At 51.9% G+C, this 26359-nt stretch overlaps 1 protein-coding gene across 14 annotated transcripts in view; it reads right to left on the reverse strand.

Annotated features, from left to right (window-relative positions):
• LOC127012081 (uncharacterized) overlaps positions 1 to 23025 on the reverse strand; it is a 45889-nt gene extending 22864 nt beyond the window's left edge. For 2 of the 14 annotated variants that reach the window (XM_050890291.1, XM_050890285.1), the window contains exon 1: positions 22018 to 23025. In XM_050890291.1, coding sequence (XP_050746248.1) covers positions 22018 to 22397 — 380 coding nt within the window. In that variant the 5' untranslated portion in view covers positions 22398 to 23025. Of the gene's footprint in view, positions 1 to 114; positions 1595 to 3765; positions 5197 to 7416; positions 8139 to 11067; positions 11790 to 14718; positions 15985 to 18369; positions 19092 to 22017 lie in introns of those variants that run through there. The other 12 variants (XM_050890293.1, XM_050890287.1, XM_050890288.1 and 9 more) reach the window with 6 other exon arrangements.
• Positions 23026 to 26359: the final 3334 nt, after the last annotated feature.

Here is a 26359-nt window from a genome sequence, read left to right on the forward strand (position 1 = left end):
CCTTTCAGCAACTCCGGCATCGCTTGGGAGATCATGTCTAGGTTTAAGCCGTAGGCGTTGGCGGACCATTCTACTTGTACCAGAAACTCGAACGGTTTCTCCGCCCCGTCAAACCTGAATAACCACTCTCGGACTTGTTTAGTGACCCTTGCATAATCTGACTGGCTGGGTCTAGAGGTCAGCACTGTTGTCTTCCTGTCCTGGCTTGAATCTCTCCTGTAAGCCTCCCTTTGCAAGTTGTCGACGCTCAAGCTTGCTACTAGGTTATCCCCTTCAGCGTTCGTTAGCGTGATGCTCGGCACGGCTCTGCCGTAATACACAGCTTCCAGCTCAGCCCAGATGTCGGCAAGTTGTGGGTCATTCTCTGTCTCGGAGTAATACTCCGACAATGTCTTCCTCATGTCCTCTAATCTGCCGTCCAGGGCGTCATTAAGTCTTTGTGTGACCTGGGCGAAGACCTCCTTCTTAAGGCGGTAAATCCACTTTTTTCCCATTATGTTTATTTTGCTTTCACTGCGCCAGATGTAACGAACTGATTTGTTTGCTTTCTGTTCGCTACGAGATTCGTGCGGCTAGCTCAGTAGATTGTGTGTGTTCGTCCCACCAAATTTGTTTAAACGTAACCGCCCAATAGTTCATTGAGAAAGCACAGAATTCACGGGTTCGTAGTGGGTTCATTGCGGGTATAACTGCGGTCGGCTTTATAATTTTCTTGTCTCGCTGTCTCCGCCGGTATGGGTTGTCTCGATGTTCGCTTGCCTCGTTGTCACGGTGTTCCAGTTTTGTCGCTCCCTGAAGATCCTTGTCCGCTGCTTGTTCCTGACGCGTTTGGCTCGGTGACTGCTCGGCCACGATTCAGACTCGTTATGGGGTCAGCCGTGCGGGCTAAGGGTAGCGTCACCGTTTTTAGACTAGGGTGAACAGACTGACGAGTTCTCCAGGATCTGAAAGGAAGCTGCCTCGCTTTTCACTTCGCTTCTACGCCTGGTATAAACGAACGTTCCACCCTAGCCTAACCCTTTCGCGTACTGTCCGTGCCGTTCCTGCGGGCTCGATTCTCCTTGCCAGCTGGCTGGTGGACTTCTGTGTTGGGTTCGTAGGCATATCCGGGACTTCTCTCCCTTCTGGCTTGTCGCGCCAGGACTTGCTCAACTCCACTTGGCGCACGGGGCTCCCGCCGGGACACGCCAAAGTAGTGCTTGGGGCGAGGTACAATGGGGTTCGACAGGCTTACCACCGAGCTCACGATTTCTTGTCGCCGGCCTTCACTGCTCCCAGTCTGGTAGATCCTCCAGACGTAACGCCAAGACCTCGTTGGCAGAAATAAGCAGACCACCTTGACTTAGCCGTGTAGTGCCCCTTCAGACCTCAGTCACCTTTTTCTCAGTCCTGAGACTCCTGATCCCGAACGTCTCGACGTGTCAATCTTGCTCCTTGTAGGCTCCCACGGTGCTGCTTTCGACGACTCGCCTTGTGGTGGCTCCCTCGTAGTTTACTTGGTTGGGTTTATGTTTACTCGGTATTTGATCGACTGCTTGTCTTAACTCCTCGACTGACCGTAATCGACTGACTGATCCGCCTGCCAGCGCACTGCGGGCTTATATCGGGCCTCCGGGAACCGTTATTCCCCTTTTGCGGACGGCCCGCCGAAACTCTCCACACCGGGTCCAAAGTCCATGGCTCCAGTTTGACCCTCTTGTCCTTCATGCGCTTTTTCCCGCCGATGTCCAGCCTGATGATGTCGTCCCGCTGATTCCCGTGACGCATATGGCATGCTTGTGTGCCGCTCCGCTGCCGAGATGTGGCACCTTCTCTCTCGGTCCAAAGTTCACGGCCGCGTCCAAAGTCCGGCGGCGTCCCGTTACTTCCTTTTGCACACGGCACCCTCGCTCTTCTTGCCAAGTCTCCGCTCTCTTTTTCTCCATCCTTGGTCTCCAAACTCTGTTGGTCTCCAAACCCGCTCAAAACTCTCTTGCTCTCCAAACTCTCACGTTCTCCGTCCTTGATCTCCAAACTCTCACGTTCTTCGTCCTTGATCTTCAAACCCCCACGTTCTCCAAAAGATCTTCGTCGCGTACCTGGTGAGCAGCCGGCCATCTGCTGCTGGGATTTGTGTGGTGTTATTCAACTCCTCACATTCACCCCTTCAGGAAAGATTTAAGAAAAATCAGCGCTCCCACTCTGCGGCGTTTCCTTGTGTATCCTAGCCTTTGAGTCACGGCGCAACTCGTCCCGATCACCTCGGCGCTCCCTCGTTGCTCCCTCGACGTATCCTCGAAGCTTTTACCCTGTTACGTTTCCACAGCGCTGGTCGTCCTCCGCATAGCACCTTTAAATCTCCACTGGGCACCGATACTAATCGGCTATCGATACCCAGGGTGCCTGCTCACGATATCGATATCGCAGGTGCGGCGTTGCCACTTGCTCGCCGCGATGTTTATCATCACCGATATTTCCATTTTCTTTTCTTGTGCCAATCGATCGCACTATCATCCAGTGCCAATCGACCGCCTATTGAGGCGCACCCTTCCCTGTTATATGGTGATTTTGCAAATTGTTTATGCCCGTGCACGTGTCGGCCGCAGTTTAGTTTTTTTTACCCCTCAGCCCGGCGTTTCCACTCGTCCTTGCCACTTCGTAAGTACTCTGATCTCCCACCCGACTCCTTGTATGTGCTCATCAGTTAATTTTCTCTTGGCAGGTTGCCTTTGTTGACCATGATTGCCCTTTCAGACTCCTGAAGCTGTGTTTCCTGGTTTGGACCCCGATCCGGCCGGCGATCCCGTCTCCTCGTCTGGGCATTATGCCCCGGGATGCTTGGCCTCTTTCGGTACAGCTCTCTTAGCTGTGCCGACTTCCCCCTTCCTTCGGCAGACTGCTGCTGCGTGTTTCCAGTTAGTACTAAACTAATCCTTGGAGACCTTGGTTCGTGCCTTTCTGCGTTCGTTATCCTTGACGTGTTCCTTGTACTATATATGTATGGTTGTATTGTAGTGCCTTGTAGAATCGTTCGAGTTTTCCCGTAGTAGCCTAGGAGTGATCCTCGGAGTCTTTCCTCATTATCCTTCGAGCATCCTTGAAGTCATCCTTGTGCTTCTTCTTTAGTTCCCTTTATCCTTTGCGATCATTGGAGTTATCCTTGGGCTTTTTCCTCAGTATCTTTTGAGTCTCCGTGGAGTTCTCCTCGGGCTCCTTCTCTCCGTGTCCTTTGGGAATCCTTGGTGCTATTCTTGGGTTCCTCCCTTCGTATCCCTGAGCATCCTTGGAATTCTCCTCGGGCTTTTTTCCTCGTATCCTTTGGGCATCCTTGGAGCTATCCCTGGACCCTTTTCCTCGTATCTGAGCTAATAGAATCAACGTGTTCAGGTCCGGCACTTTGTACGCCCTAAGGAAGATCCTTAAGCCTGGGGTGCAGTTTTCCTTGATGATCTTTAAGGTGTCTCTCGCAGAGTAGTTTAGTGGCCTCGACATCGTCTGCATGTCGATCATGTAGTCTTTAACTGACTCAATGAAACCATGTTTTCGTTGCCTGCCTGATCCGACAGCCTTGTGAAGAAATCTCTCGGCAGAAAGTAAAGATGGAAGCTCTTAATGAACTGTGCCCAGGTTTTCCATTTTTTATTGTTGACGATAAACCACTTCAACGCCCTTCCTTTCAGCAACTCCGGCATCGCTTGGGAGATCATGTCTAGGTCTAAGCCGTAGGCGTTGGCGGACCATTCTACTTGTACCAGAAACTCGAACGGTTTCTCCGCCCCGTCAAACCTGAATAACCACTCTCGGACTTGTTTAGTGACCCTTGCATAATCTGACTGGCTGGGTCTAGAGGTCAGCACTGTTGTCTTCCTGTCCTGGCTTGAATCTCTCCTGTAAGCCTCCCTTTGCAAGTTGTCGACGCTCAAGCTTGCTACTAGGTTATCCCCTTCAGCGTTCGTTAGCGTGATGCTCGGCACGGCTCTGCCGTAATACACAGCTTCCAGCTCAGCCCAGATGTCGGCAAGTTGTGGGTCATTCTCTGTCTCGGAGTAATACTCCGACAATGTCTTCCTCATGTCCTCTAATCTGCCGTCCAGGGCGTCATTAAGTCTTTGTGTGACCTGGGCGAAGACCTCCTTCTTAAGGCGGTAAATCCACTTTTTTCCCATTATGTTTATTTTGCTTTCACTGCGCCAGATGTAACGAACTGATTTGTTTGCTTTCTGTTCGCTACGAGATTCGTGCGGCTAGCTCAGTAGATTGTGTGTGTTCGTCCCACCAAATTTGTTTAAACGTAACCGCCCAATAGTTCATTGAGAAAGCACAGAATTCACGGGTTCGTAGTGGGTTCATTGCGGGTATAACTGCGGTCGGCTTTATAATTTTCTTGTCTCGCTGTCTCCGCCGGTATGGGTTGTCTCGATGTTCGCTTGCCTCGTTGTCACGGTGTTCCAGTTTTGTCGCTCCCTGAAGATCCTTGTCCGCTGCTTGTTCCTGACGCGTTTGGCTCGGTGACTGCTCGGCCACGATTCAGACTCGTTATGGGGTCAGCCGTGCGGGCTAAGGGTAGCGTCACCGTTTTTAGACTAGGGTGAACAGACTGACGAGTTCTCCAGGATCTGAAAGGAAGCTGCCTCGCTTTTCACTTCGCTTCTACGCCTGGTATAAACGAACGTTCCACCCTAGCCTAACCCTTTCGCGTACTGTCCGTGCCGTTCCTGCGGGCTCGATTCTCCTTGCCAGCTGGCTGGTGGACTTCTGTGTTGGGTTCGTAGGCATATCCGGGACTTCTCTCCCTTCTGGCTTGTCGCGCCAGGACTTGCTCAACTCCACTTGGCGCACGGGGCTCCCGCCGGGACACGCCAAAGTAGTGCTTGGGGCGAGGTACAATGGGGTTCGACAGGCTTACCACCGAGCTCACGATTTCTTGTCGCCGGCCTTCACTGCTCCCAGTCTGGTAGATCCTCCAGACGTAACGCCAAGACCTCGTTGGCAGAAATAAGCAGACCACCTTGACTTAGCCGTGTAGTGCCCCTTCAGACCTCAGTCACCTTTTTCTCAGTCCTGAGACTCCTGATCCCGAACGTCTCGACGTGTCAATCTTGCTCCTTGTAGGCTCCCACGGTGCTGCTTTCGACGACTCGCCTTGTGGTGGCTCCCTCGTAGTTTACTTGGTTGGGTTTATGTTTACTCGGTATTTGATCGACTGCTTGTCTTAACTCCTCGACTGACCGTAATCGACTGACTGATCCGCCTGCCAGCCCACTGCGGGCTTATATCGGGCCTCCGGGAACCGTTATTCCCCTTTTGCGGACGGCCCGCCGAAACTCTCCACACCGGGTCCAAAGTCCATGGCTCCAGTTTGACCCTCTTGTCCTTCATGCGCTTTTTCCCGCCGATGTCCAGCCTGATGCTGTCGTCCCGCTGATTCCCGTGACGCATATGGCATGCTTGTGTGCCGCTCCGCTGCCGAGATGTGGCACCTTCTCTCTCGGTCCAAAGTTCACGGCCGCGTCCAAAGTCCGGCGGCGTCCCGTTACTTCCTTTTGCACACGGCACCCTCGCTCTTCTCGCCAAGTCTCCGCTCTCTTTTTCTCCATCCTTGGTCTCCAAACTCTGTTGGTCTCCAAACCCGCTCAAAACTCTCTTGCTCTCCAAACTCTCACGTTCTCCGTCCTTGATCTCCAAACTCTCACGTTCTTCGTCCTTGATCTTCAAACCCCCACGTTCTCCAAAAGATCTTCGTCGCGTACCTGGTGAGCAGCCGGCCATCTGCTGCTGGGATTTGTGTGGTGTTATTCAACTCCTCACATTCACCCCTTCAGGAAAGATTTAAGAAAAATCAGCGCTCCCACTCTGCGGCGTTTCCTTGTGTATCCTAGCCTTTGAGTCACGGCGCAACTCGTCCCGATCACCTCGGCGCTCCCTCGTTGCTCCCTCGACGTATCCTCGAAGCTTTTACCCTGTTACGTTTCCACAGCGCTGGTCGTCCTCCGCATAGCACCTTTAAATCTCCACTGGGCACCGATACTAATCGGCTATCGATACCCAGGGTGCCTGCTCACGATATCGATATCGCAGGTGCGGCGTTGCCACTTGCTCGCCGCGATGTTTATCATCACCGATATTTCCATTTTCTTTTCTTGTGCCAATCGATCGCACTATCATCCAGTGCCAATCGACCGCCTATTGAGGCGCACCCTTCCCTGTTATATGGTGATTTTGCAAATTGTTTATGCCCGTGCACGTGTCGGCCGCAGTTTAGTTTTTTTTACCCCTCAGCCCGGCGTTTCCACTCGTCCTTGCCACTTCGTAAGTACTCTGATCTCCCACCCGACTCCTTGTATGTGCTCATCAGTTAATTTTCTCTTGGCAGGTTGCCTTTGTTGACCATGATTGCCCTTTCAGACTCCTGAAGCTGTGTTTCCTGGTTTGGACCCCGATCCGGCCGGCGATCCCGTCTCCTCGTCTGGGCATTATGCCCCGGGATGCTTGGCCTCTTTCGGTACAGCTCTCTTAGCTGTGCCGACTTCCCCCTTCCTTCGGCAGACTGCTGCTGCGTGTTTCCAGTTAGTACTAAACTAATCCTTGGAGACCTTGGTTCGTGCCTTTCTGCGTTCGTTATCCTTGACGTGTTCCTTGTACTATATATGTATGGTTGTATTGTAGTGCCTTGTAGAATCGTTCGAGTTTTCCCGTAGTAGCCTAGGAGTGATCCTCGGAGTCTTTCCTCATTATCCTTCGAGCATCCTTGAAGTCATCCTTGTGCTTCTTCTTTAGTTCCCTTTATCCTTTGCGATCATTGGAGTTATCCTTGGGCTTTTTCCTCAGTATCTTTTGAGTCTCCGTGGAGTTCTCCTCGGGCTCCTTCTCTCCGTGTCCTTTGGGAATCCTTGGTGCTATACTTGGGTTCCTCCCTTCGTATCCCTGAGCATCCTTGGAATTCTCCTCGGGCTTTTTTCCTCGTATCCTTTGGGCATCCTTGGAGCTATCCCTGGACCCTTTTCCTCGTATCTGAGCTAATAGAATCAACGTGTTCAGGTCCGGCACTTTGTACGCCCTAAGGAAGATCCTTAAGCCTGGGGTGCAGTTTTCCTTGATGATCTTTAAGGTGTCTCTCGCAGAGTAGTTTAGTGGCCTCGACATCGTCTGCATGTCGATCATGTAGTCTTTAACTGACTCAATGAAACCATGTTTTCGTTGCCTGCCTGATCCGACAGCCTTGTGAAGAAATCTCTCGGCAGAAAGTAAAGATGGAAGCTCTTAATGAACTGTGCCCAGGTTTTCCATTTTTTATTGTTGACGATAAACCACTTCAACGCCCTTCCTTTCAGCAACTCCGGCATCGCTTGGGAGATCATGTCTAGGTCTAAGCCGTAGGCGTTGGCGGACCATTCTACTTGTACCAGAAACTCGAACGGTTTCTCCGCCCCGTCAAACCTGAATAACCACTCTCGGACTTGTTTAGTGACCCTTGCATAATCTGACTGGCTGGGTCTAGAGGTCAGCACTGTTGTCTTCCTGTCCTGGCTTGAATCTCTCCTGTAAGCCTCCCTTTGCAAGTTGTCGACGCTCAAGCTTGCTACTAGGTTATCCCCTTCAGCGTTCGTTAGCGTGATGCTCGGCACGGCTCTGCCGTAATACACAGCTTCCAGCTCAGCCCAGATGTCGGCAAGTTGTGGGTCATTCTCTGTCTCGGAGTAATACTCCGACAATGTCTTCCTCATGTCCTCTAATCTGCCGTCCAGGGCGTCATTAAGTCTTTGTGTGACCTGGGCGAAGACCTCCTTCTTAAGGCGGTAAATCCACTTTTTTCCCATTATGTTTATTTTGCTTTCACTGCGCCAGATGTAACGAACTGATTTGTTTGCTTTCTGTTCGCCACGAGATTCGTGCGGCTAGCTCAGTAGATTGTGTGTGTTCGTCCCACCAAATTTGTTTAAACGTAACCGCCCAATAGTTCATTGAGAAAGCACAGAATTCACGGGTTCGTAGTGGGTTCATTGCGGGTATAACTGCGGTCGGCTTTATAATTTTCTTGTCTCGCTGTCTCCGCCGGTATGGGTTGTCTCGATGTTCGCTTGCCTCGTTGTCACGGTGTTCCAGTTTTGTCGCTCCCTGAAGATCCTTGTCCGCTGCTTGTTCCTGACGCGTTTGGCTCGGTGACTGCTTGGCCACGATTCAGACTCGTTATGGGGTCAGCCGTGCGGGCTAAGGGTAGCGTCACCGTTTTTAGACTAGGGTGAACAGACTGACGAGTTCTCCAGGATCTGAAAGGAAGCTGCCTCGCTTTTCACTTCGCTTCTACGCCTGGTATAAACGAACGTTCCACCCTAGCCTAACCCTTTCGCGTACTGTCCGTGCCGTTCCTGCGGGCTCGATTCTCCTTGCCAGCTGGCTGGTGGACTTCTGTGTTGGGTTCGTAGGCATATCCGGGACTTCTCTCCCTTCTGGCTTGTCGCGCCAGGACTTGCTCAACTCCACTTGGCGCACGGGGCTCCCGCCGGGACACGCCAAAGTAGTGCTTGGGGCGAGGTACAATGGGGTTCGACAGGCTTACCACCGAGCTCACGATTTCTTGTCGCCGGCCTTCACTGCTCCCAGTCTGGTAGATCCTCCAGACGTAACGCCAAGACCTCGTTGGCAGAAATAAGCAGACCACCTTGACTTAGCCGTGTAGTGCCCCTTCAGACCTCAGTCACCTTTTTCTCAGTCCTGAGACTCCTGATCCCGAACGTCTCGACGTGTCAATCTTGCTCCTTGTAGGCTCCCACGGTGCTGCTTTCGACGACTCGCCTTGTGGTGGCTCCCTCGTAGTTTACTTGGTTGGGTTTATGTTTACTCGGTATTTGATCGACTGCTTGTCTTAACTCCTCGACTGACCGTAATCGACTGACTGATCCGCCTGCCAGCCCACTGCGGGCTTATATCGGGCCTCCGGGAACCGTTATTCCCCTTTTGCGGACGGCCCGCCGAAACTCTCCACACCGGGTCCAAAGTCCATGGCTCCAGTTTGACCCTCTTGTCCTTCATGCGCTTTTTCCCGCCGATGTCCAGCCTGATGCTGTCGTCCCGCTGATTCCCGTGACGCATATGGCATGCTTGTGTGCCGCTCCGCTGCCGAGATGTGGCACCTTCTCTCTCGGTCCAAAGTTCACGGCCGCGTCCAAAGTCCGGCGGCGTCCCGTTACTTCCTTTTGCACACGGCACCCTCGCTCTTCTCGCCAAGTCTCCGCTCTCTTTTTCTCCATCCTTGGTCTCCAAACTCTGTTGGTCTCCAAACCCGCTCAAAACTCTCTTGCTCTCCAAACTCTCACGTTCTCCGTCCTTGATCTCCAAACTCTCACGTTCTTCGTCCTTGATCTTCAAACCCCCACGTTCTCCAAAAGATCTTCGTCGCGTACCTGGTGAGCAGCCGGCCATCTGCTGCTGGGATTTGTGTGGTGTTATTCAACTCCTCACATTCACCCCTTCAGGAAAGATTTAAGAAAAATCAGCGCTCCCACTCTGCGGCGTTTCCTTGTGTATCCTAGCCTTTGAGTCACGGCGCATCTCGTCCCGATCACCTCGGCGCTCCCTCGTTGCTCCCTCGACGTATCCTCGAAGCTTTTACCCTGTTACGTTTCCACAGCGCTGGTCGTCCTCCGCATAGCACCTTTAAATCTCCACTGGGCACCGATACTAATCGGCTATCGATACCCAGGGGGCCTGCTCACGATATCGATATCGCAGGTGCGGCGTTGCCACTTGCTCGCCGCGATGTTTATCATCACCGATATTTCCATTTTCTTTTCTTGTGCCAATCGATCGCACTATCATCCAGTGCCAATCGACCGCCTATTGAGGCGCACCCTTCCCTGTTATATGGTGATTTTGCAAATTGTTTATGCCCGTGCACGTGTCGGCCGCAGTTTAGTTTTTTTTACCCCTCAGCCCGGCGTTTCCACTCGTCCTTGCCACTTCGTAAGTACTCTGATCTCCCACCCGACTCCTTGTATGTGCTCATCAGTTAATTTTCTCTTGGCAGGTTGCCTTTGTTGACCATGATTGCCCTTTCAGACTCCTGAAGCTGTGTTTCCTGGTTTGGACCCCGATACGGCCGGCGATCCCGTCTCCTCGTCTGGGCATTATGCCCCGGGATGCTTGGCCTCTTTCGGTACAGCTCTCTTAGCTGTGCCGACTTCCCCCTTCCTTCGGCAGACTGCTGCTGCGTGTTTCCAGTTAGTACTAAACTAATCCTTGGAGACCTTGGTTCGTGCCTTTCTGCGTTCGTTATCCTTGACGTGTTCCTTGTACTATATATGTATGGTTGTATTGTAGTGCCTTGTAGAATCGTTCGAGTTTTCCCGTAGTAGCCTAGGAGTGATCCTCGGAGTCTTTCCTCATTATCCTTCGAGCATCCTTGAAGTCATCCTTGTGCTTCTTCTTTAGTTCCCTTTATCCTTTGCGATCATTGGAGTTATCCTTGTGCTTTTTCCTCAGTATCTTTTGAGTCTCCGTGGAGTTCTCCTCGGGCTCCTTCTCTCCGTGTCCTTTGGGAATCCTTGGTGCTATACTTGGGTTCCTCCCTTCGTATCCCTGAGCATCCTTGGAATTCTCCTCGGGCTTTTTTCCTCGTATCCTTTGGGCATCCTTGGAGCTATCCCTGGACCCTTTTCCTCGTATCTGAGCTAATAGAATCAACGTGTTCAGGTCCGGCACTTTGTACGCCCTAAGGAAGATCCTTAAGCCTGGGGTGCAGTTTTCCTTGATGATCTTTAAGGTGTCTCTCGCAGAGTAGTTTAGTGGCCTCGACATCGTCTGCATGTCGATCATGTAGTCTTTAACTGACTCAATGAAACCATGTTTTCGTTGCCTGCCTGATCCGACAGCCTTGAGAAGAAATCTCTCGGCAGAAAGTAAAGATGGAAGCTCTTAATGAACTGTGCCCAGGTTTTCCATTTTTTATTGTTGACGATAAACCACTTCAACGCCCTTCCTTTCAGCAACTCCGGCATCGCTTGGGAGATCATGTCTAGGTCTAAGCCGTAGGCGTTGGCGGACCATTCTACTTGTACCAGAAACTCGAACGGTTTCTCCGCCCCGTCAAACCTGAATAACCACTCTCGGACTTGTTTAGTGACCCTTGCATAATCTGACTGGCTGGGTCTAGAGGTCAGCACTGTTGTCTTCCTGTCCTGGCTTGAATCTCTCCTGTAAGCCTCCCTTTGCAAGTTGTCGACGCTCAAGCTTGCTACTAGGTTATCCCCTTCAGCGTTCGTTAGCGTGATGCTCGGCACGGCTCTGCCGTAATACACAGCTTCCAGCTCAGCCCAGATGTCGGCAAGTTGTGGGTCATTCTCTGTCTCGGAGTAATACTCCGACAATGTCTTCCTCATGTCCTCTAATCTGCCGTCCAGGGCGTCATTAAGTCTTTGTGTGACCTGGGCGAAGACCTCCTTCTTAAGGCGGTAAATCCACTTTTTTCCCATTATGTTTATTTTGCTTTCACTGCGCCAGATGTAACGAACTGATTTGTTTGCTTTCTGTTCGCTACGAGATTCGTGCGGCTAGCTCAGTAGATTGTGTGTGTTCGTCCCACCAAATTTGTTTAAACGTAACCGCCCAATAGTTCATTGAGAAAGCACAGAATTCACGGGTTCGTAGTGGGTTCATTGCGGGTATAACTGCGGTCGGCTTTATAATTTTCTTGTCTCGCTGTCTCCGCCGGTATGGGTTGTCTCGATGTTCGCTTGCCTCGTTGTCACGGTGTTCCAGTTTTGTCGCTCCCTGAAGATCCTTGTCCGCTGCTTGTTCCTGACGCGTTTGGCTCGGTGACTGCTTGGCCACGATTCAGACTCGTTATGGGGTCAGCCGTGCGGGCTAAGGGTAGCGTCACCGTTTTTAGACTAGGGTGAACAGACTGACGAGTTCTCCAGGATCTGAAAGGAAGCTGCCTCGCTTTTCACTTCGCTTCTACGCCTGGTATAAACGAACGTTCCACCCTAGCCTAACCCTTTCGCGTACTGTCCGTGCCGTTCCTGCGGGCTCGATTCTCCTTGCCAGCTGGCTGGTGGACTTCTGTGTTGGGTTCGTAGGCATATCCGGGACTTCTCTCCCTTCTGGCTTGTCGCGCCAGGACTTGCTCAACTCCACTTGGCGCACGGGGCTCCCGCCGGGACACGCCAAAGTAGTGCTTGGGGCGAGGTACAATGGGGTTCGACAGGCTTACCACCGAGCTCACGATTTCTTGTCGCCGGCCTTCACTGCTCCCAGTCTGGTAGATCCTCCAGACGTAACGCCAAGACCTCGTTGGCAGAAATAAGCAGACCACCTTGACTTAGCCGTGTAGTGCCCCTTCAGACCTCAGTCACCTTTTTCTCAGTCCTGAGACTCCTGATCCCGAACGTCTCGACGTGTCAATCTTGCTCCTTGTAGGCTCCCACGGTGCTGCTTTCGACGACTCGCCTTGTGGTGGCTCCCTCGTAGTTTACTTGGTTGGGTTTATGTTTACTCGGTATTTGATCGACTGCTTGTCTTAACTCCTCGACTGACCGTAATCGACTGACTGATCCGCCTGCCAGCCCACTGCGGGCTTATATCGGGCCTCCGGGAACCGTTATTCCCCTTTTGCGGACGGCCCGCCGAAACTCTCCACACCGGGTCCAAAGTCCATGGCTCCAGTTTGACCCTCTTGTCCTTCATGCGCTTTTTCCCGCCGATGTCCAGCCTGATGCTGTCGTCCCGCTGATTCCCGTGACGCATATGGCATGCTTGTGTGCCGCTCCGCTGCCGAGATGTGGCACCTTCTCTCTCGGTCCAAAGTTCACGGCCGCGTCCAAAGTCCGGCGGCGTCCCGTTACTTCCTTTTGCACACGGCACCCTCGCTCTTCTCGCCAAGTCTCCGCTCTCTTTTTCTCCATCCTTGGTCTCCAAACTCTGTTGGTCTCCAAACCCGCTCAAAACTCTCTTGCTCTCCAAACTCTCACGTTCTCCGTCCTTGATCTCCAAACTCTCACGTTCTTCGTCCTTGATCTTCAAACCCCCACGTTCTCCAAAAGATCTTCGTCGCGTACCTGGTGAGCAGCCGGCCATCTGCTGCTGGGATTTGTGTGGTGTTATTCAACTCCTCACATTCACCCCTTCAGGAAAGATTTAAGAAAAATCAGCGCTCCCACTCTGCGGCGTTTCCTTGTGTATCCTAGCCTTTGAGTCACGGCGCATCTCGTCCCGATCACCTCGGCGCTCCCTCGTTGCTCCCTCGACGTATCCTCGAAGCTTTTACCCTGTTACGTTTCCACAGCGCTGGTCGTCCTCCGCATAGCACCTTTAAATCTCCACTGGGCACCGATACTAATCGGCTATCGATACCCAGGGGGCCTGCTCACGATATCGATATCGCAGGTGCGGCGTTGCCACTTGCTCGCCGCGATGTTTATCATCACCGATATTTCCATTTTCTTTTCTTGTGCCAATCGATCGCACTATCATCCAGTGCCAATCGACCGCCTATTGAGGCGCACCCTTCCCTGTTATATGGTGATTTTGCAAATTGTTTATGCCCGTGCACGTGTCGGCCGCAGTTTAGTTTTTTTTACCCCTCAGCCCGGCGTTTCCACTCGTCCTTGCCACTTCGTAAGTACTCTGATCTCCCACCCGACTCCTTGTATGTGCTCATCAGTTAATTTTCTCTTGGCAGGTTGCCTTTGTTGACCATGATTGCCCTTTCAGACTCCTGAAGCTGTGTTTCCTGGTTTGGACCCCGATACGGCCGGCGATCCCGTCTCCTCGTCTGGGCATTATGCCCCGGGATGCTTGGCCTCTTTCGGTACAGCTCTCTTAGCTGTGCCGACTTCCCCCTTCCTTCGGCAGACTGCTGCTGCGTGTTTCCAGTTAGTACTAAACTAATCCTTGGAGACCTTGGTTCGTGCCTTTCTGCGTTCGTTATCCTTGACGTGTTCCTTGTACTATATATGTATGGTTGTATTGTAGTGCCTTGTAGAATCGTTCGAGTTTTCCCGTAGTAGCCTAGGAGTGATCCTCGGAGTCTTTCCTCATTATCCTTCGAGCATCCTTGAAGTCATCCTTGTGCTTCTTCTTTAGTTCCCTTTATCCTTTGCGATCATTGGAGTTATCCTTGTGCTTTTTCCTCAGTATCTTTTGAGTCTCCGTGGAGTTCTCCTCGGGCTCCTTCTCTCCGTGTCCTTTGGGAATCCTTGGTGCTATACTTGGGTTCCTCCCTTCGTATCCCTGAGCATCCTTGGAATTCTCCTCGGGCTTTTTTCCTCGTATCCTTTGGGCATCCTTGGAGCTATCCCTGGACCCTTTTCCTCGTATCTGAGCTAATAGAATCAACGTGTTCAGGTCCGGCACTTTGTACGCCCTAAGGAAGATCCTTAAGCCTGGGGTGCAGTTTTCCTTGATGATCTTTAAGGTGTCTCTCGCAGAGTAGTTTAGTGGCCTCGACATCGTCTGCATGTCGATCATGTAGTCTTTAACTGACTCAATGAAACCATGTTTTCGTTGCCTGCCTGATCCGACAGCCTTGAGAAGAAATCTCTCGGCAGAAAGTAAAGATGGAAGCTCTTAATGAACTGTGCCCAGGTTTTCCATTTTTTATTGTTGACGATAAACCACTTCAACGCCCTTCCTTTCAGCAACTCCGGCATCGCTTGGGAGATCATGTCTAGGTCTAAGCCGTAGGCGTTGGCGGACCATTCTACTTGTACCAGAAACTCGAACGGTTTCTCCGCCCCGTCAAACCTGAATAACCACTCTCGGACTTGTTTAGTGACCCTTGCATAATCTGACTGGCTGGGTCTAGAGGTCAGCACTGTTGTCTTCCTGTCCTGGCTTGAATCTCTCCTGTAAGCCTCCCTTTGCAAGTTGTCGACGCTCAAGCTTGCTACTAGGTTATCCCCTTCAGCGTTCGTTAGCGTGATGCTCGGCACGGCTCTGCCGTAATACACAGCTTCCAGCTCAGCCCAGATGTCGGCAAGTTGTGGGTCATTCTCTGTCTCGGAGTAATACTCCGACAATGTCTTCCTCATGTCCTCTAATCTGCCGTCCAGGGCGTCATTAAGTCTTTGTGTGACCTGGGCGAAGACCTCCTTCTTAAGGCGGTAAATCCACTTTTTTCCCATTATGTTTATTTTGCTTTCACTGCGCCAGATGTAACGAACTGATTTGTTTGCTTTCTGTTCGCTACGAGATTCGTGCGGCTAGCTCAGTAGATTGTGTGTGTTCGTCCCACCAAATTTGTTTAAACGTAACCGCCCAATAGTTCATTGAGAAAGCACAGAATTCACGGGTTCGTAGTGGGTTCATTGCGGGTATAACTGCGGTCGGCTTTATAATTTTCTTGTCTCGCTGTCTCCGCCGGTATGGGTTGTCTCGATGTTCGCTTGCCTCGTTGTCACGGTGTTCCAGTTTTGTCGCTCCCTGAAGATCCTTGTCCGCTGCTTGTTCCTGACGCGTTTGGCTCGGTGACTGCTCGGCCACGATTCAGACTCGTTATGGGGTCAGCCGTGCGGGCTAAGGGTAGCGTCACCGTTTTTAGACTAGGGTGAACAGACTGACGAGTTCTCCAGGATCTGAAAGGAAGCTGCCTCGCTTTTCACTTCGCTTCTACGCCTGGTATAAACGAACGTTCCACCCTAGCCTAACCCTTTCGCGTACTGTCCGTGCCGTTCCTGCGGGCTCGATTCTCCTTGCCAGCTGGCTGGTGGACTTCTGTGTTGGGTTCGTAGGCATATCCGGGACTTCTCTCCCTTCTGGCTTGTCGCGCCAGGACTTGCTCAACTCCACTTGGCGCACGGGGCTCCCGCCGGGACACGCCAAAGTAGTGCTTGGGGCGAGGTACAATGGGGTTCGACAGGCTTACCACCGAGCTCACGATTTCTTGTCGCCGGCCTTCACTGCTCCCAGTCTGGTAGATCCTCCAGACGTAACGCCAAGACCTCGTTGGCAGAAATAAGCAGACCACCTTGACTTAGCCGTGTAGTGCCCCTTCAGACCTCAGTCACCTTTTTCTCAGTCCTGAGACTCCTGATCCCGAACGTCTCGACGTGTCAATCTTGCTCCTTGTAGGCTCCCACGGTGCTGCTTACGACGACTCGCCTTGTGGTGGCTCCCTCGTAGTTTACTTGGTTGGGTTTATGTTTACTCGGTATTTGATCGACTGCTTGTCTTAACTCCTCGACTGACCGTAATCGACTGACTGATCCGCCTGCCAGCCCACTGCGGGCTTATATCGGGCCTCCGGGAACCGTTATTCCCCTTTTGCGGACGGCCCGCCGAAACTCTCCACACCGGGTCCAAAGTCCATGGCTCCAGTTTGACCCTCTTGTCCTTCATGCGCTTTTTCCCGCCGATGTCCAGCCTGATGCTGTCGTCCCGCTGATTCCCGTGACGCATATGGCATGCTTGTGTGCCGCTCCGCTGCCGAGATGTGGCACCTTCTCTCTCGGTCCAAAGTTCACGGCCGCGTCCAAAGTCCGGCGGCGTCCCGTTACTTCCTTTTGCACACGGCACCCTCGCTCTTCTCGCCAAGTCTCCGCTCTCTTTTTCTCCATCCTTGGTCTCCAAACTCTGTTGGTCTCCAAACCCGCTCAAAACTCTCTTGCTCTCCAAACTCTCACGTTCTCCGTCCTTGATCTCCAAACTCTCACGTTCTTCGTCCTTGATCTTCAAACCCCCACGTTCTCCAAAAGATCTTCGTCGCGTACCTGGTGAGCAGCCGGCCATCTGCTGCTGGGATTTGTGTGGTGTTATTCAACTCCTCACATTCACCCCTTCAGGAAAGATTTAAGAAAAATCAGCGCTCCCACTCTGCGGCGTTTCCTTGTGTATCCTAGCCTTTGAGTCACGGCGCATCTCGTCCCGATCACCTCGGCGCTCCCTCGTTGCTCCCTCGACGTATCCTCGAAGCTTTTACCCTGTTACGTTTCCACAGCGCTGGTCGTCCTCCGCATAGCACCTTTAAATCTCCACTGGGCACCGATACTAATCGGCTATCGATACCCAGGGGGCCTGCTCACGATATCGATATCGCAGGTGCGGCGTTGCCACTTGCTCGCCGCGATGTTTATCATCACCGATATTTCCATTTTCTTTTCTTGTGCCAATCGATCGCACTATCATCCAGTGCCAATCGACCGCCTATTGAGGCGCACCCTTCCCTGTTATATGGTGATTTTGCAAATTGTTTATGCCCGTGCACGTGTCGGCCGCAGTTTAGTTTTTTTTACCCCTCAGCCCGGCGTTTCCACTCGTCCTTGCCACTTCGTAAGTACTCTGATCTCCCACCCGACTCCTTGTATGTGCTCATCAGTTAATTTTCTCTTGGCAGGTTGCCTTTGTTGACCATGATTGCCCTTTCAGACTCCTGAAGCTGTGTTTCCTGGTTTGGACCCCGATACGGCCGGCGATCCCGTCTCCTCGTCTGGGCATTATGCCCCGGGATGCTTGGCCTCTTTCGGTACAGCTCTCTTAGCTGTGCCGACTTCCCCCTTCCTTCGGCAGACTGCTGCTGCGTGTTTCCAGTTAGTACTAAACTAATCCTTGGAGACCTTGGTTCGTGCCTTTCTGCGTTCGTTATCCTTGACGTGTTCCTTGTACTATATATGTATGGTTGTATTGTAGTGCCTTGTAGAATCGTTCGAGTTTTCCCGTAGTAGCCTAGGAGTGATCCTCGGAGTCTTTCCTCATTATCCTTCGAGCATCCTTGAAGTCATCCTTGTGCTTCTTCTTTAGTTCCCTTTATCCTTTGCGATCATTGGAGTTATCCTTGGGCTTTTTCCTCAGTATCTTTTGAGTCTCCGTGGAGTTCTCCTCGGGCTCCTTCTCTCCGTGTCCTTTGGGAATCCTTGGTGCTATACTTGGGTTCCTCCCTTCGTATCCCTGAGCATCCTTGGAATTCTCCTCGGGCTTTTTTCCTCGTATCCTTTGGGCATCCTTGGAGCTATCCCTGGACCCTTTTCCTCGTATCTGAGCTAATAGAATCAACGTGTTCAGGTCCGGCACTTTGTACGCCCTAAGGAAGATCCTTAAGCCTGGGGTGCAGTTTTCCTTGATGATCTTTAAGGTGTCTCTCGCAGAGTAGTTTAGTGGCCTCGACATCGTCTGCATGTCGATCATGTAGTCTTTAACTGACTCAATGAAACCATGTTTTCGTTGCCTGCCTGATCCGACAGCCTTGAGAAGAAATCTCTCGGCAGAAAGTAAAGATGGAAGCTCTTAATGAACTGTGCCCAGGTTTTCCATTTTTTATTGTTGACGATAAACCACTTAAACGCCCTTCCTTTCAGCAACTCCGGCATCGCTTGGGAGATCATGTCTAGGTCTAAGCCGTAGGCGTTGGCGGACCATTCTACTTGTACCAGAAACTCGAACGGTTTCTCCGCCCCGTCAAACCTGAATAACCACTCTCGGACTTGTTTAGTGACCCTTGCATAATCTGACTGGCTGGGTCTAGAGGTCAGCACTGTTGTCTTCCTGTCCTGGCTTGAATCTCTCCTGTAAGCCTCCCTTTGCAAGTTGTCGACGCTCAAGCTTGCTACTAGGTTATCCCCTTCAGCGTTCGTTAGCGTGATGCTCGGCACGGCTCTGCCGTAATACACAGCTTCCAGCTCAGCCCAGATGTCGGCAAGTTGTGGGTCATTCTCTGTCTCGGAGTAATACTCCGACAATGTCTTCCTCATGTCCTCTAATCTGCCGTCCAGGGCGTCATTAAGTCTTTGTGTGACCTGGGCGAAGACCTCCTTCTTAAGGCGGTAAATCCACTTTTTTCCCATTATGTTTATTTTGCTTTCACTGCGCCAGATGTAACGAACTGATTTGTTTGCTTTCTGTTCGCCACGAGATTCGTGCGGCTAGCTCAGTAGATTGTGTGTGTTCGTCCCACCAAATTTGTTTAAACGTAACCGCCCAATAGTTCATTGAGAAAGCACAGAATTCACGGGTTCGTAGTGGGTTCATTGCGGGTATAACTGCGGTCGGCTTTATAATTTTCTTGTCTCGCTGTCTCCGCCGGTATGGGTTGTCTCGATGTTCGCTTGCCTCGTTGTCACGGTGTTCCAGTTTTGTCGCTCCCTGAAGATCCTTGTCCGCTGCTTGTTCCTGACGCGTTTGGCTCGGTGACTGCTTGGCCACGATTCAGACTCGTTATGGGGTCAGCCGTGCGGGCTAAGGGTAGCGTCACCGTTTTTAGACTAGGGTGAACAGACTGACGAGTTCTCCAGGATCTGAAAGGAAGCTGCCTCGCTTTTCACTTCGCTTCTACGCCTGGTATAAACGAACGTTCCACCCTAGCCTAACCCTTTCGCGTACTGTCCGTGCCGTTCCTGCGGGCTCGATTCTCCTTGCCAGCTGGCTGGTGGACTTCTGTGTTGGGTTCGTAGGCATATCCGGGACTTCTCTCCCTTCTGGCTTGTCGCGCCAGGACTTGCTCAACTCCACTTGGCGCACGGGGCTCCCGCCGGGACTCGCCAAAGTAGTGCTTGGGGCGAGGTACAATGGGGTTCGACAGGCTTACCACCGAGCTCACGATTTCTTGTCGCCGGCCTTCACTGCTCCCAGTCTGGTAGATCCTCCAGACGTAACGCCAAGACCTCGTTGGCAGAAATAAGCAGACCACCTTGACTTAGCCGTGTAGTGCCCCTTCAGACCTCAGTCACCTTTTTCTCAGTCCTGAGACTCCTGATCCCGAACGTCTCGACGTGTCAATCTTGCTCCTTGTAGGCTCCCACGGTGCTGCTTTCGACGACTCGCCTTGTGGTGGCTCCCTCGTAGTTTACTTGGTTGGGTTTATGTTTACTCGGTATTTGATCGACTGCTTGTCTTAACTCCTCGACTGACCGTAATCGACTGACTGATCCGCCTGCCAGCGCACTGCGGGCTTATATCGGGCCTCCGGGAACCGTTATTCCCCTTTTGCGGACGGCCCGCCGAAACTCTCCACACCGGGTCCAAAGTCCATGGCTCCAGTTTGACCCTCTTGTCCTTCATGCGCTTTTTCCCGCCGATGTCCAGCCTGATGCTGTCGTCCCGCTGATTCCCGTGACGCATATGGCATGCTTGTGTGCCGCTCCGCTGCCGAGATGTGGCACCTTCTCTCTCGGTCCAAAGTTCACGGCCGCGTCCAAAGTCCGGCGGCGTCCCGTTACTTCCTTTTGCACACGGCACCCTCGCTCTTCTCGCCAAGTCTCCGCTCTCTTTTTCTCCATCCTTGGTCTCCAAACTCTGTTGGTCTCCAAACCCGCTCAAAACTCTCTTGCTCTCCAAACTCTCACGTTCTCCGTCCTTGATCTCCAAACTCTCACGTTCTTCGTCCTTGATCTTCAAACCCCCACGTTCTCCAAAAGATCTTCGTCGCGTACCTGGTGAGCAGCCGGCCATCTGCTGCTGGGATTTGTGTGGTGTTATTCAACTCCTCACATTCACCCCTTCAGGAAAGATTTAAGAAAAATCAGCGCTCCCACTCTGCGGCGTTTCCTTGTGTATCCTAGCCTTTGAGTCACGGCGCATCTCGTCCCGATCACCTCGGCGCTCCCTCGTTGCTCCCTCGACGTATCCTCGAAGCTTTTACCCTGTTACGTTTCCACAGCGCTGGTCGTCCTCCGCATAGCACCTTTAAATCTCCACTGGGCACCGATACTAATCGGCTATCGATACCCAGGGTGCCTGCTCACGATATCGATATCGCAGGTGCGGCGTTGCCACTTGCTCGCCGCGATGTTTATCATCACCGATATTTCCATTTTCTTTTCTTGTGCCAATCGATCGCACTATCATCCAGTGCCAATCGACCGCCTATTGAGGCGCACCCTTCCCTGTTATATGGTGATTTTGCAAATTGTTTATGCCCGTGCACGTGTCGGCCGCAGTTTAGTTTTTTTTACCCCTCAGCCCGGCGTTTCCACTCGTCCTTGCCACTTCGTAAGTACTCTGATCTCCCACCCGACTCCTTGTATGTGCTCATCAGTTAATTTTCTCTTGGCAGGTTGCCTTTGTTGACCATGATTGCCCTTTCAGACTCCTGAAGCTGTGTTTCCTGGTTTGGACCCCGATCCGGCCGGCGATCCCGTCTCCTCGTCTGGGCATTATGCCCCGGGATGCTTGGCCTCTTTCGGTACAGCTCTCTTAGCTGTGCCGACTTCCCCCTTCCTTCGGCAGACTGCTGCTGCGTGTTTCCAGTTAGTACTAAACTAATCCTTGGAGACCTTGGTTCGTGCTTTTCTGCGTTCGTTATCCTTGACGTGTTCCTTGTACTATATATGTATGGTTGTATTGTAGTGCCTTGTAGAATCGTTCGAGTTTTCCCGTAGTAGCCTAGGAGTGATCCTCGGAGTCTTTCCTCATTATCCTTCGAGCATCCTTGAAGTCATCCTTGTGCTTCTTCTTTAGTTCCCTTTATCCTTTGCGATCATTGGAGTTATCCTTGGGCTTTTTCCTCAGTATCTTTTGAGTCTCCGTGGAGTTCTCCTCGGGCTCCTTCTCTCCGTGTCCTTTGGGAATCCTTGGTGCTATACTTGGGTTCCTCCCTTCGTATCCCTGAGCATCCTTGGAATTCTCCTCGGGCTTTTTTCCTCGTATCCTTTGGGCATCCTTGGAGCTATCCCTGGACCCTTTTCCTCGTATCTGAGCTAATAGAATCAACGTGTTCAGGTCCGGCACTTTGTACGCCCTAAGGAAGATCCTTAAGCCTGGGGTGCAGTTTTCCTTGATGATCTTTAAGGTGTCTCTCGCAGAGTAGTTTAGTGGCCTCGACATCGTCTGCATGTCGATCATGTAGTCTTTAACTGACTCAATGAAACCATGTTTTCGTTGCCTGCCTGATCCGACAGCCTTGTGAAGAAATCTCTCGGCAGAAAGTAAAGATGGAAGCTCTTAATGAACTGTGCCCAGGTTTTCCATTTTTTATTGTTGACGATAAACCACTTCAACGCCCTTCCTTTCAACTCCGGCATCGCTTGGGAGATCATGTCTAGGTCTAAGCCGTAGGCGTTGGCGGACCATTCTACTTGTACCAGAAACTCGAACGGTTTCTCCGCCCCGTCAAACCTGAATAACCACTCTCGGACTTGTTTAGTGACCCTTGCATAATCTGACTGGCTGGGTCTAGAGGTCAGCACTGTTGTCTTCCTGTCCTGGCTTGAATCTCTCCTGTAAGCCTCCCTTTGCAAGTTGTCGACGCTCAAGCTTGCTACTAGGTTATCCCCTTCAGCGTTCGTTAGCGTGATGCTCGGCACGGCTCTGCCGTAATACACAGCTTCCAGCTCAGCCCAGATGTCGGCAAGTTGTGGGTCATTCTCTGTCTCGGAGTAATACTCCGACAATGTCTTCCTCATGTCCTCTAATCTGCCGTCCAGGGCGTCATTAAGTCTTTGTGTGACCTGGGCGAAGACCTCCTTCTTAAGGCGGTAAATCCACTTTTTTCCCATTATGTTTATTTTGCTTTCACTGCGCCAGATGTAACGAACTGATTTGTTTGCTTTCTGTTCGCTACGAGATTCGTGCGGCTAGCTCAGTAGATTGTGTGTGTTCGTCCCACCAAATTTGTTTAAACGTAACCGCCCAATAGTTCATTGAGAAAGCACAGAATTCACGGGTTCGTAGTGGGTTCATTGCGGGTATAACTGCGGTCGGCTTTATAATTTTCTTGTCTCGCTGTCTCCGCCGGTATGGGTTGTCTCGATGTTCGCTTGCCTCGTTGTCACGGTGTTCCAGTTTTGTCGCTCCCTGAAGATCCTTGTCCGCTGCTTGTTCCTGACGCGTTTGGCTCGGTGACTGCTCGGCCACGATTCAGACTCGTTATGGGGTCAGCCGTGCGGGCTAAGGGTAGCGTCACCGTTTTTAGACTAGGGTGAACAGACTGACGAGTTCTCCAGGATCTGAAAGGAAGCTGCCTCGCTTTTCACTTCGCTTCTACGCCTGGTATAAACGAACGTTCCACCCTAGCCTAACCCTTTCGCGTACTGTCCGTGCCGTTCCTGCGGGCTCGATTCTCCTTGCCAGCTGGCTGGTGGACTTCTGTGTTGGGTTCGTAGGCATATCCGGGACTTCTCTCCCTTCTGGCTTGTCGCGCCAGGACTTGCTCAACTCCACTTGGTGCACGGGGCTCCCGCCGGGACACGCCAAAGTAGTGCTTGGGGCGAGGTACAATGGGGTTCGACAGGCTTACCACCACTGCTCCCAGTCTGGTAGATCCTCCAGACGTAACGCCAAGACCTCGTTGGCAGAAATAAGCAGACCACCTTGACTTAGCCGTGTAGTGCCCCTTCAGACCTCAGTCACCTTTTTCTCAGTCCTGAGACTCCTGATCCCGAACGTCTCGACGTGTCAATCTTGCTCCTTGTAGGCTCCCACGGTGCTGCTTTCGACGACTCGCCTTGTGGTGGCTCCCTCGTAGTTTACTTGGTTGGGTTTATGTTTACTCGGTATTTGATCGACTGCTTGTCTTAACTCCTCGACTGACCGTAATCGACTGACTGATCCGCCTGCCAGCGCACTGCGGGCTTATATAGGGCCTCCGGGAACCGTTATTCCCCTTTTGCGGACGGCCCGCCGAAACTCTCCACACCGGGTCCAAAGTCCATGGCTCCAGTTTGACCCTCTTGTCCTTCATGCGCTTTTTCCCGCCGATGTCCAGCCTGATGCTGTCGTCCCGCTGATTCCCGTGACGCATATGGCATGCTTGTGTGCCGCTCCGCTGCCGAGATGTGGCACCTTCTCTCTCGGTCCAAAGTTCACGGCCGCGTCCAAAGTCCGGCGGCGTCCCGTTACTTCCTTTTGCACACGGCACCCTCGCTCTTCTCGCCAAGTCTCCGCTCTCTTTTTCTCCATCCTTGGTCTCCAAACTCTGTTGGTCTCCAAACCCGCTCCAAACTCTTTTGCTCTCCAAACTTCCTTGCTCTCCAAACTCTCTTGCTCTCCAAACTCTCACGTTCTCCGTCCTTGATCTCCAAACTCTCACGTTCTTCGTCCTTGATCTTCAAACCCCCACGTTCTCCAAAAGATCTTCGTCGCGTACCTGGTGAGCAGCCGGCCATCTGCTGCTGGGATTTGTGTGGTGTTATTCAACTCCTCACATTCACCCCTTCAGGAAAGATTTAAGAAAAATCAGCGCTCCCACTCTGCGGCGTTTCCTTGTGTATCCTAGCCTTTGAGTCACGGCGCATCTCGTCCCGATCACCTCGGCGCTCCCTCGTTGCTCCCTCGACGTATCCTCGAAGCTTTTACCCTGTTACGTTTCCACAGCGCTGGTCGTCCTCCGCATAGCACCTTTAAATCTCCACTGGGCACCGATACTAATCGGCTATCGATACCCAGGGTGCCTGCTCACGATATCGATATCGCAGGTGCGGCGTTGCCACTTGCTCGCCGCGATGTTTATCATCACCGATATTTCCATTTTCTTTTCTTGTGCCAATCGATCGCACTATCATCCAGTGCCAATCGACCGCCTATTGAGGCGCACCCTTCCCTGTTATATGGTGATTTTGCAAATTGTTTATGCCCGTGCACGTGTCGGCCGCAGTTTAGTTTTTTTTACCCCTCAGCCCGGCGTTTCCACTCGTCCTTGCCACTTCGTAAGTACTCTGATCTCCCACCCGACTCCTTGTATGTGCTCATCAGTTAATTTTCTCTTGGCAGGTTGCCTTTGTTGACCATGATTGCCCTTTCAGACTCCTGAAGCTGTGTTTCCTGGTTTGGACCCCGATCCGGCCGGCGATCCCGTCTCCTCGTCTGGGCATTATGCCCCGGGATGCTTGGCAGACTGCTGCTGCGTGTTTCCAGTTAGTACTAAACTAATCCTTGGAGACCTTGGTTCGTGCTTTTCTGCGTTCGTTATCCTTGACGTGTTCCTTGTACTATATATGTATGGTTGTATTGTAGTGCCTTGTAGAATCGTTCGAGTTTTCCCGTAGTAGCCTAGGAGTGATCCTCGGAGTCTTTCCTCATTATCCTTCGAGCATCCTTGAAGTCATCCTTGTGCTTCTTCTTTAGTTCCCTTTATCCTTTGCGATCATTGGAGTTATCCTTGGGCTTTTTCCTCAGTATCTTTTGAGTCTCCGTGGAGTTCTCCTCGGGCTCCTTCTCTCCGTGTCCTTTGGGAATCCTTGGTGCTATACTTGGGTTCCTCCCTTCGTATCCCTGAGCATCCTTGGAATTCTCCTCGGGCTTTTTTCCTCGTATCCTTTGGGCATCCTTGGAGCTATCCCTGGACCCTTTTCTCGTATCTGAGCTAATAGAATCAACGTGTTCAGGTCCGGCACTTTGTACGCCCTAAGGAAGATCCTTAAGCCTGGGGTGCAGTTTTCCTTGATGATCTTTAAGGTGTCTCTCGCAGAGTAGTTTAGTGGCCTCGACATCGTCTGCATGTCGATCATGTAGTCTTTAACTGACTCAATGAAACCATGTTTTCGTTGCCTGCCTGATCCGACAGCCTTGTGAAGAAATCTCTCGGCAGAAAGTAAAGATGGAAGCTCTTAATGAACTGTGCCCAGGTTTTCCATTTTTTATTGTTGACGATAAACCACTTCAACGCCCTTCCTTTCAGCAACTCCGGCATCGCTTGGGAGATCATGTCTAGGTCTAAGCCGTAGGCGTTGGCGGACCATTCTACTTGTACCAGAAACTCGAACGGTTTCTCCGCCCCGTCAAACCTGAATAACCACTCTCGGACTTGTTTAGTGACCCTTGCATTATCTGACTGGCTGGGTCTAGAGGTCAGCACTGTTGTCTTCCTGTCCTGGCTTGAATCTCTCCTGTAAGCCTCCCTTTGCAAGTTGTCGACGCTCAAGCTTGCTTCTAGGTTATCCCCTTCAGCGTTCGTTAGCGTGATGCTCGGCACGGCTCTGCCGTAATACACAGCTTCCAGCTCAGCCCAGATGTCGGCAAGTTGTGGGTCATTCTCTGTCTCGGAGTAATACTCCGACAATGTCTTCCTCATGTCCTCTAATCTGCCGTCCAGGGCGTCATTAAGTCTTTGTGTGACCTGGGCGAAGACCTCCTTCTTAAGGCGGTAAATCCACTTTTTTCCCATTATGTTTATTTTGCTTTCACTGCGCCAGATGTAACGAACTGATTTGTTTGCTTTCTGTTCGCTACGAGATTCGTGCGGCTAGCTCAGTAGATTGTGTGTGTTCGTCCCACCAAATTTGTATAAACGTAACCGCCCAATAGTTCATTGAGAAAGCACAGAATTCACGGGTTCGTAGTGGGTTCATTGCGGGTATAACTGCGGTCGGCTTTATAATTTTCTTGTCTCGCTGTCTCCGCCGGTATGGGTTGTCTCGATGTTCGCTTGCCTCGTTGTCACGGTGTTCCAGTTTTGTCGCTCCCTGAAGATCCTTGTCCGCTGCTTGTTCCTGACGCGTTTGGCTCGGTGACTGCTCGGCCA

Source organism: Drosophila biarmipes, unplaced genomic scaffold (assembly GCF_025231255.1).
Source record: "Drosophila biarmipes strain raj3 unplaced genomic scaffold, RU_DBia_V1.1 ptg000019l, whole genome shotgun sequence".
In the NCBI taxonomy this organism is placed as follows: Eukaryota; Metazoa; Arthropoda; class Insecta; order Diptera; family Drosophilidae; genus Drosophila; species Drosophila biarmipes.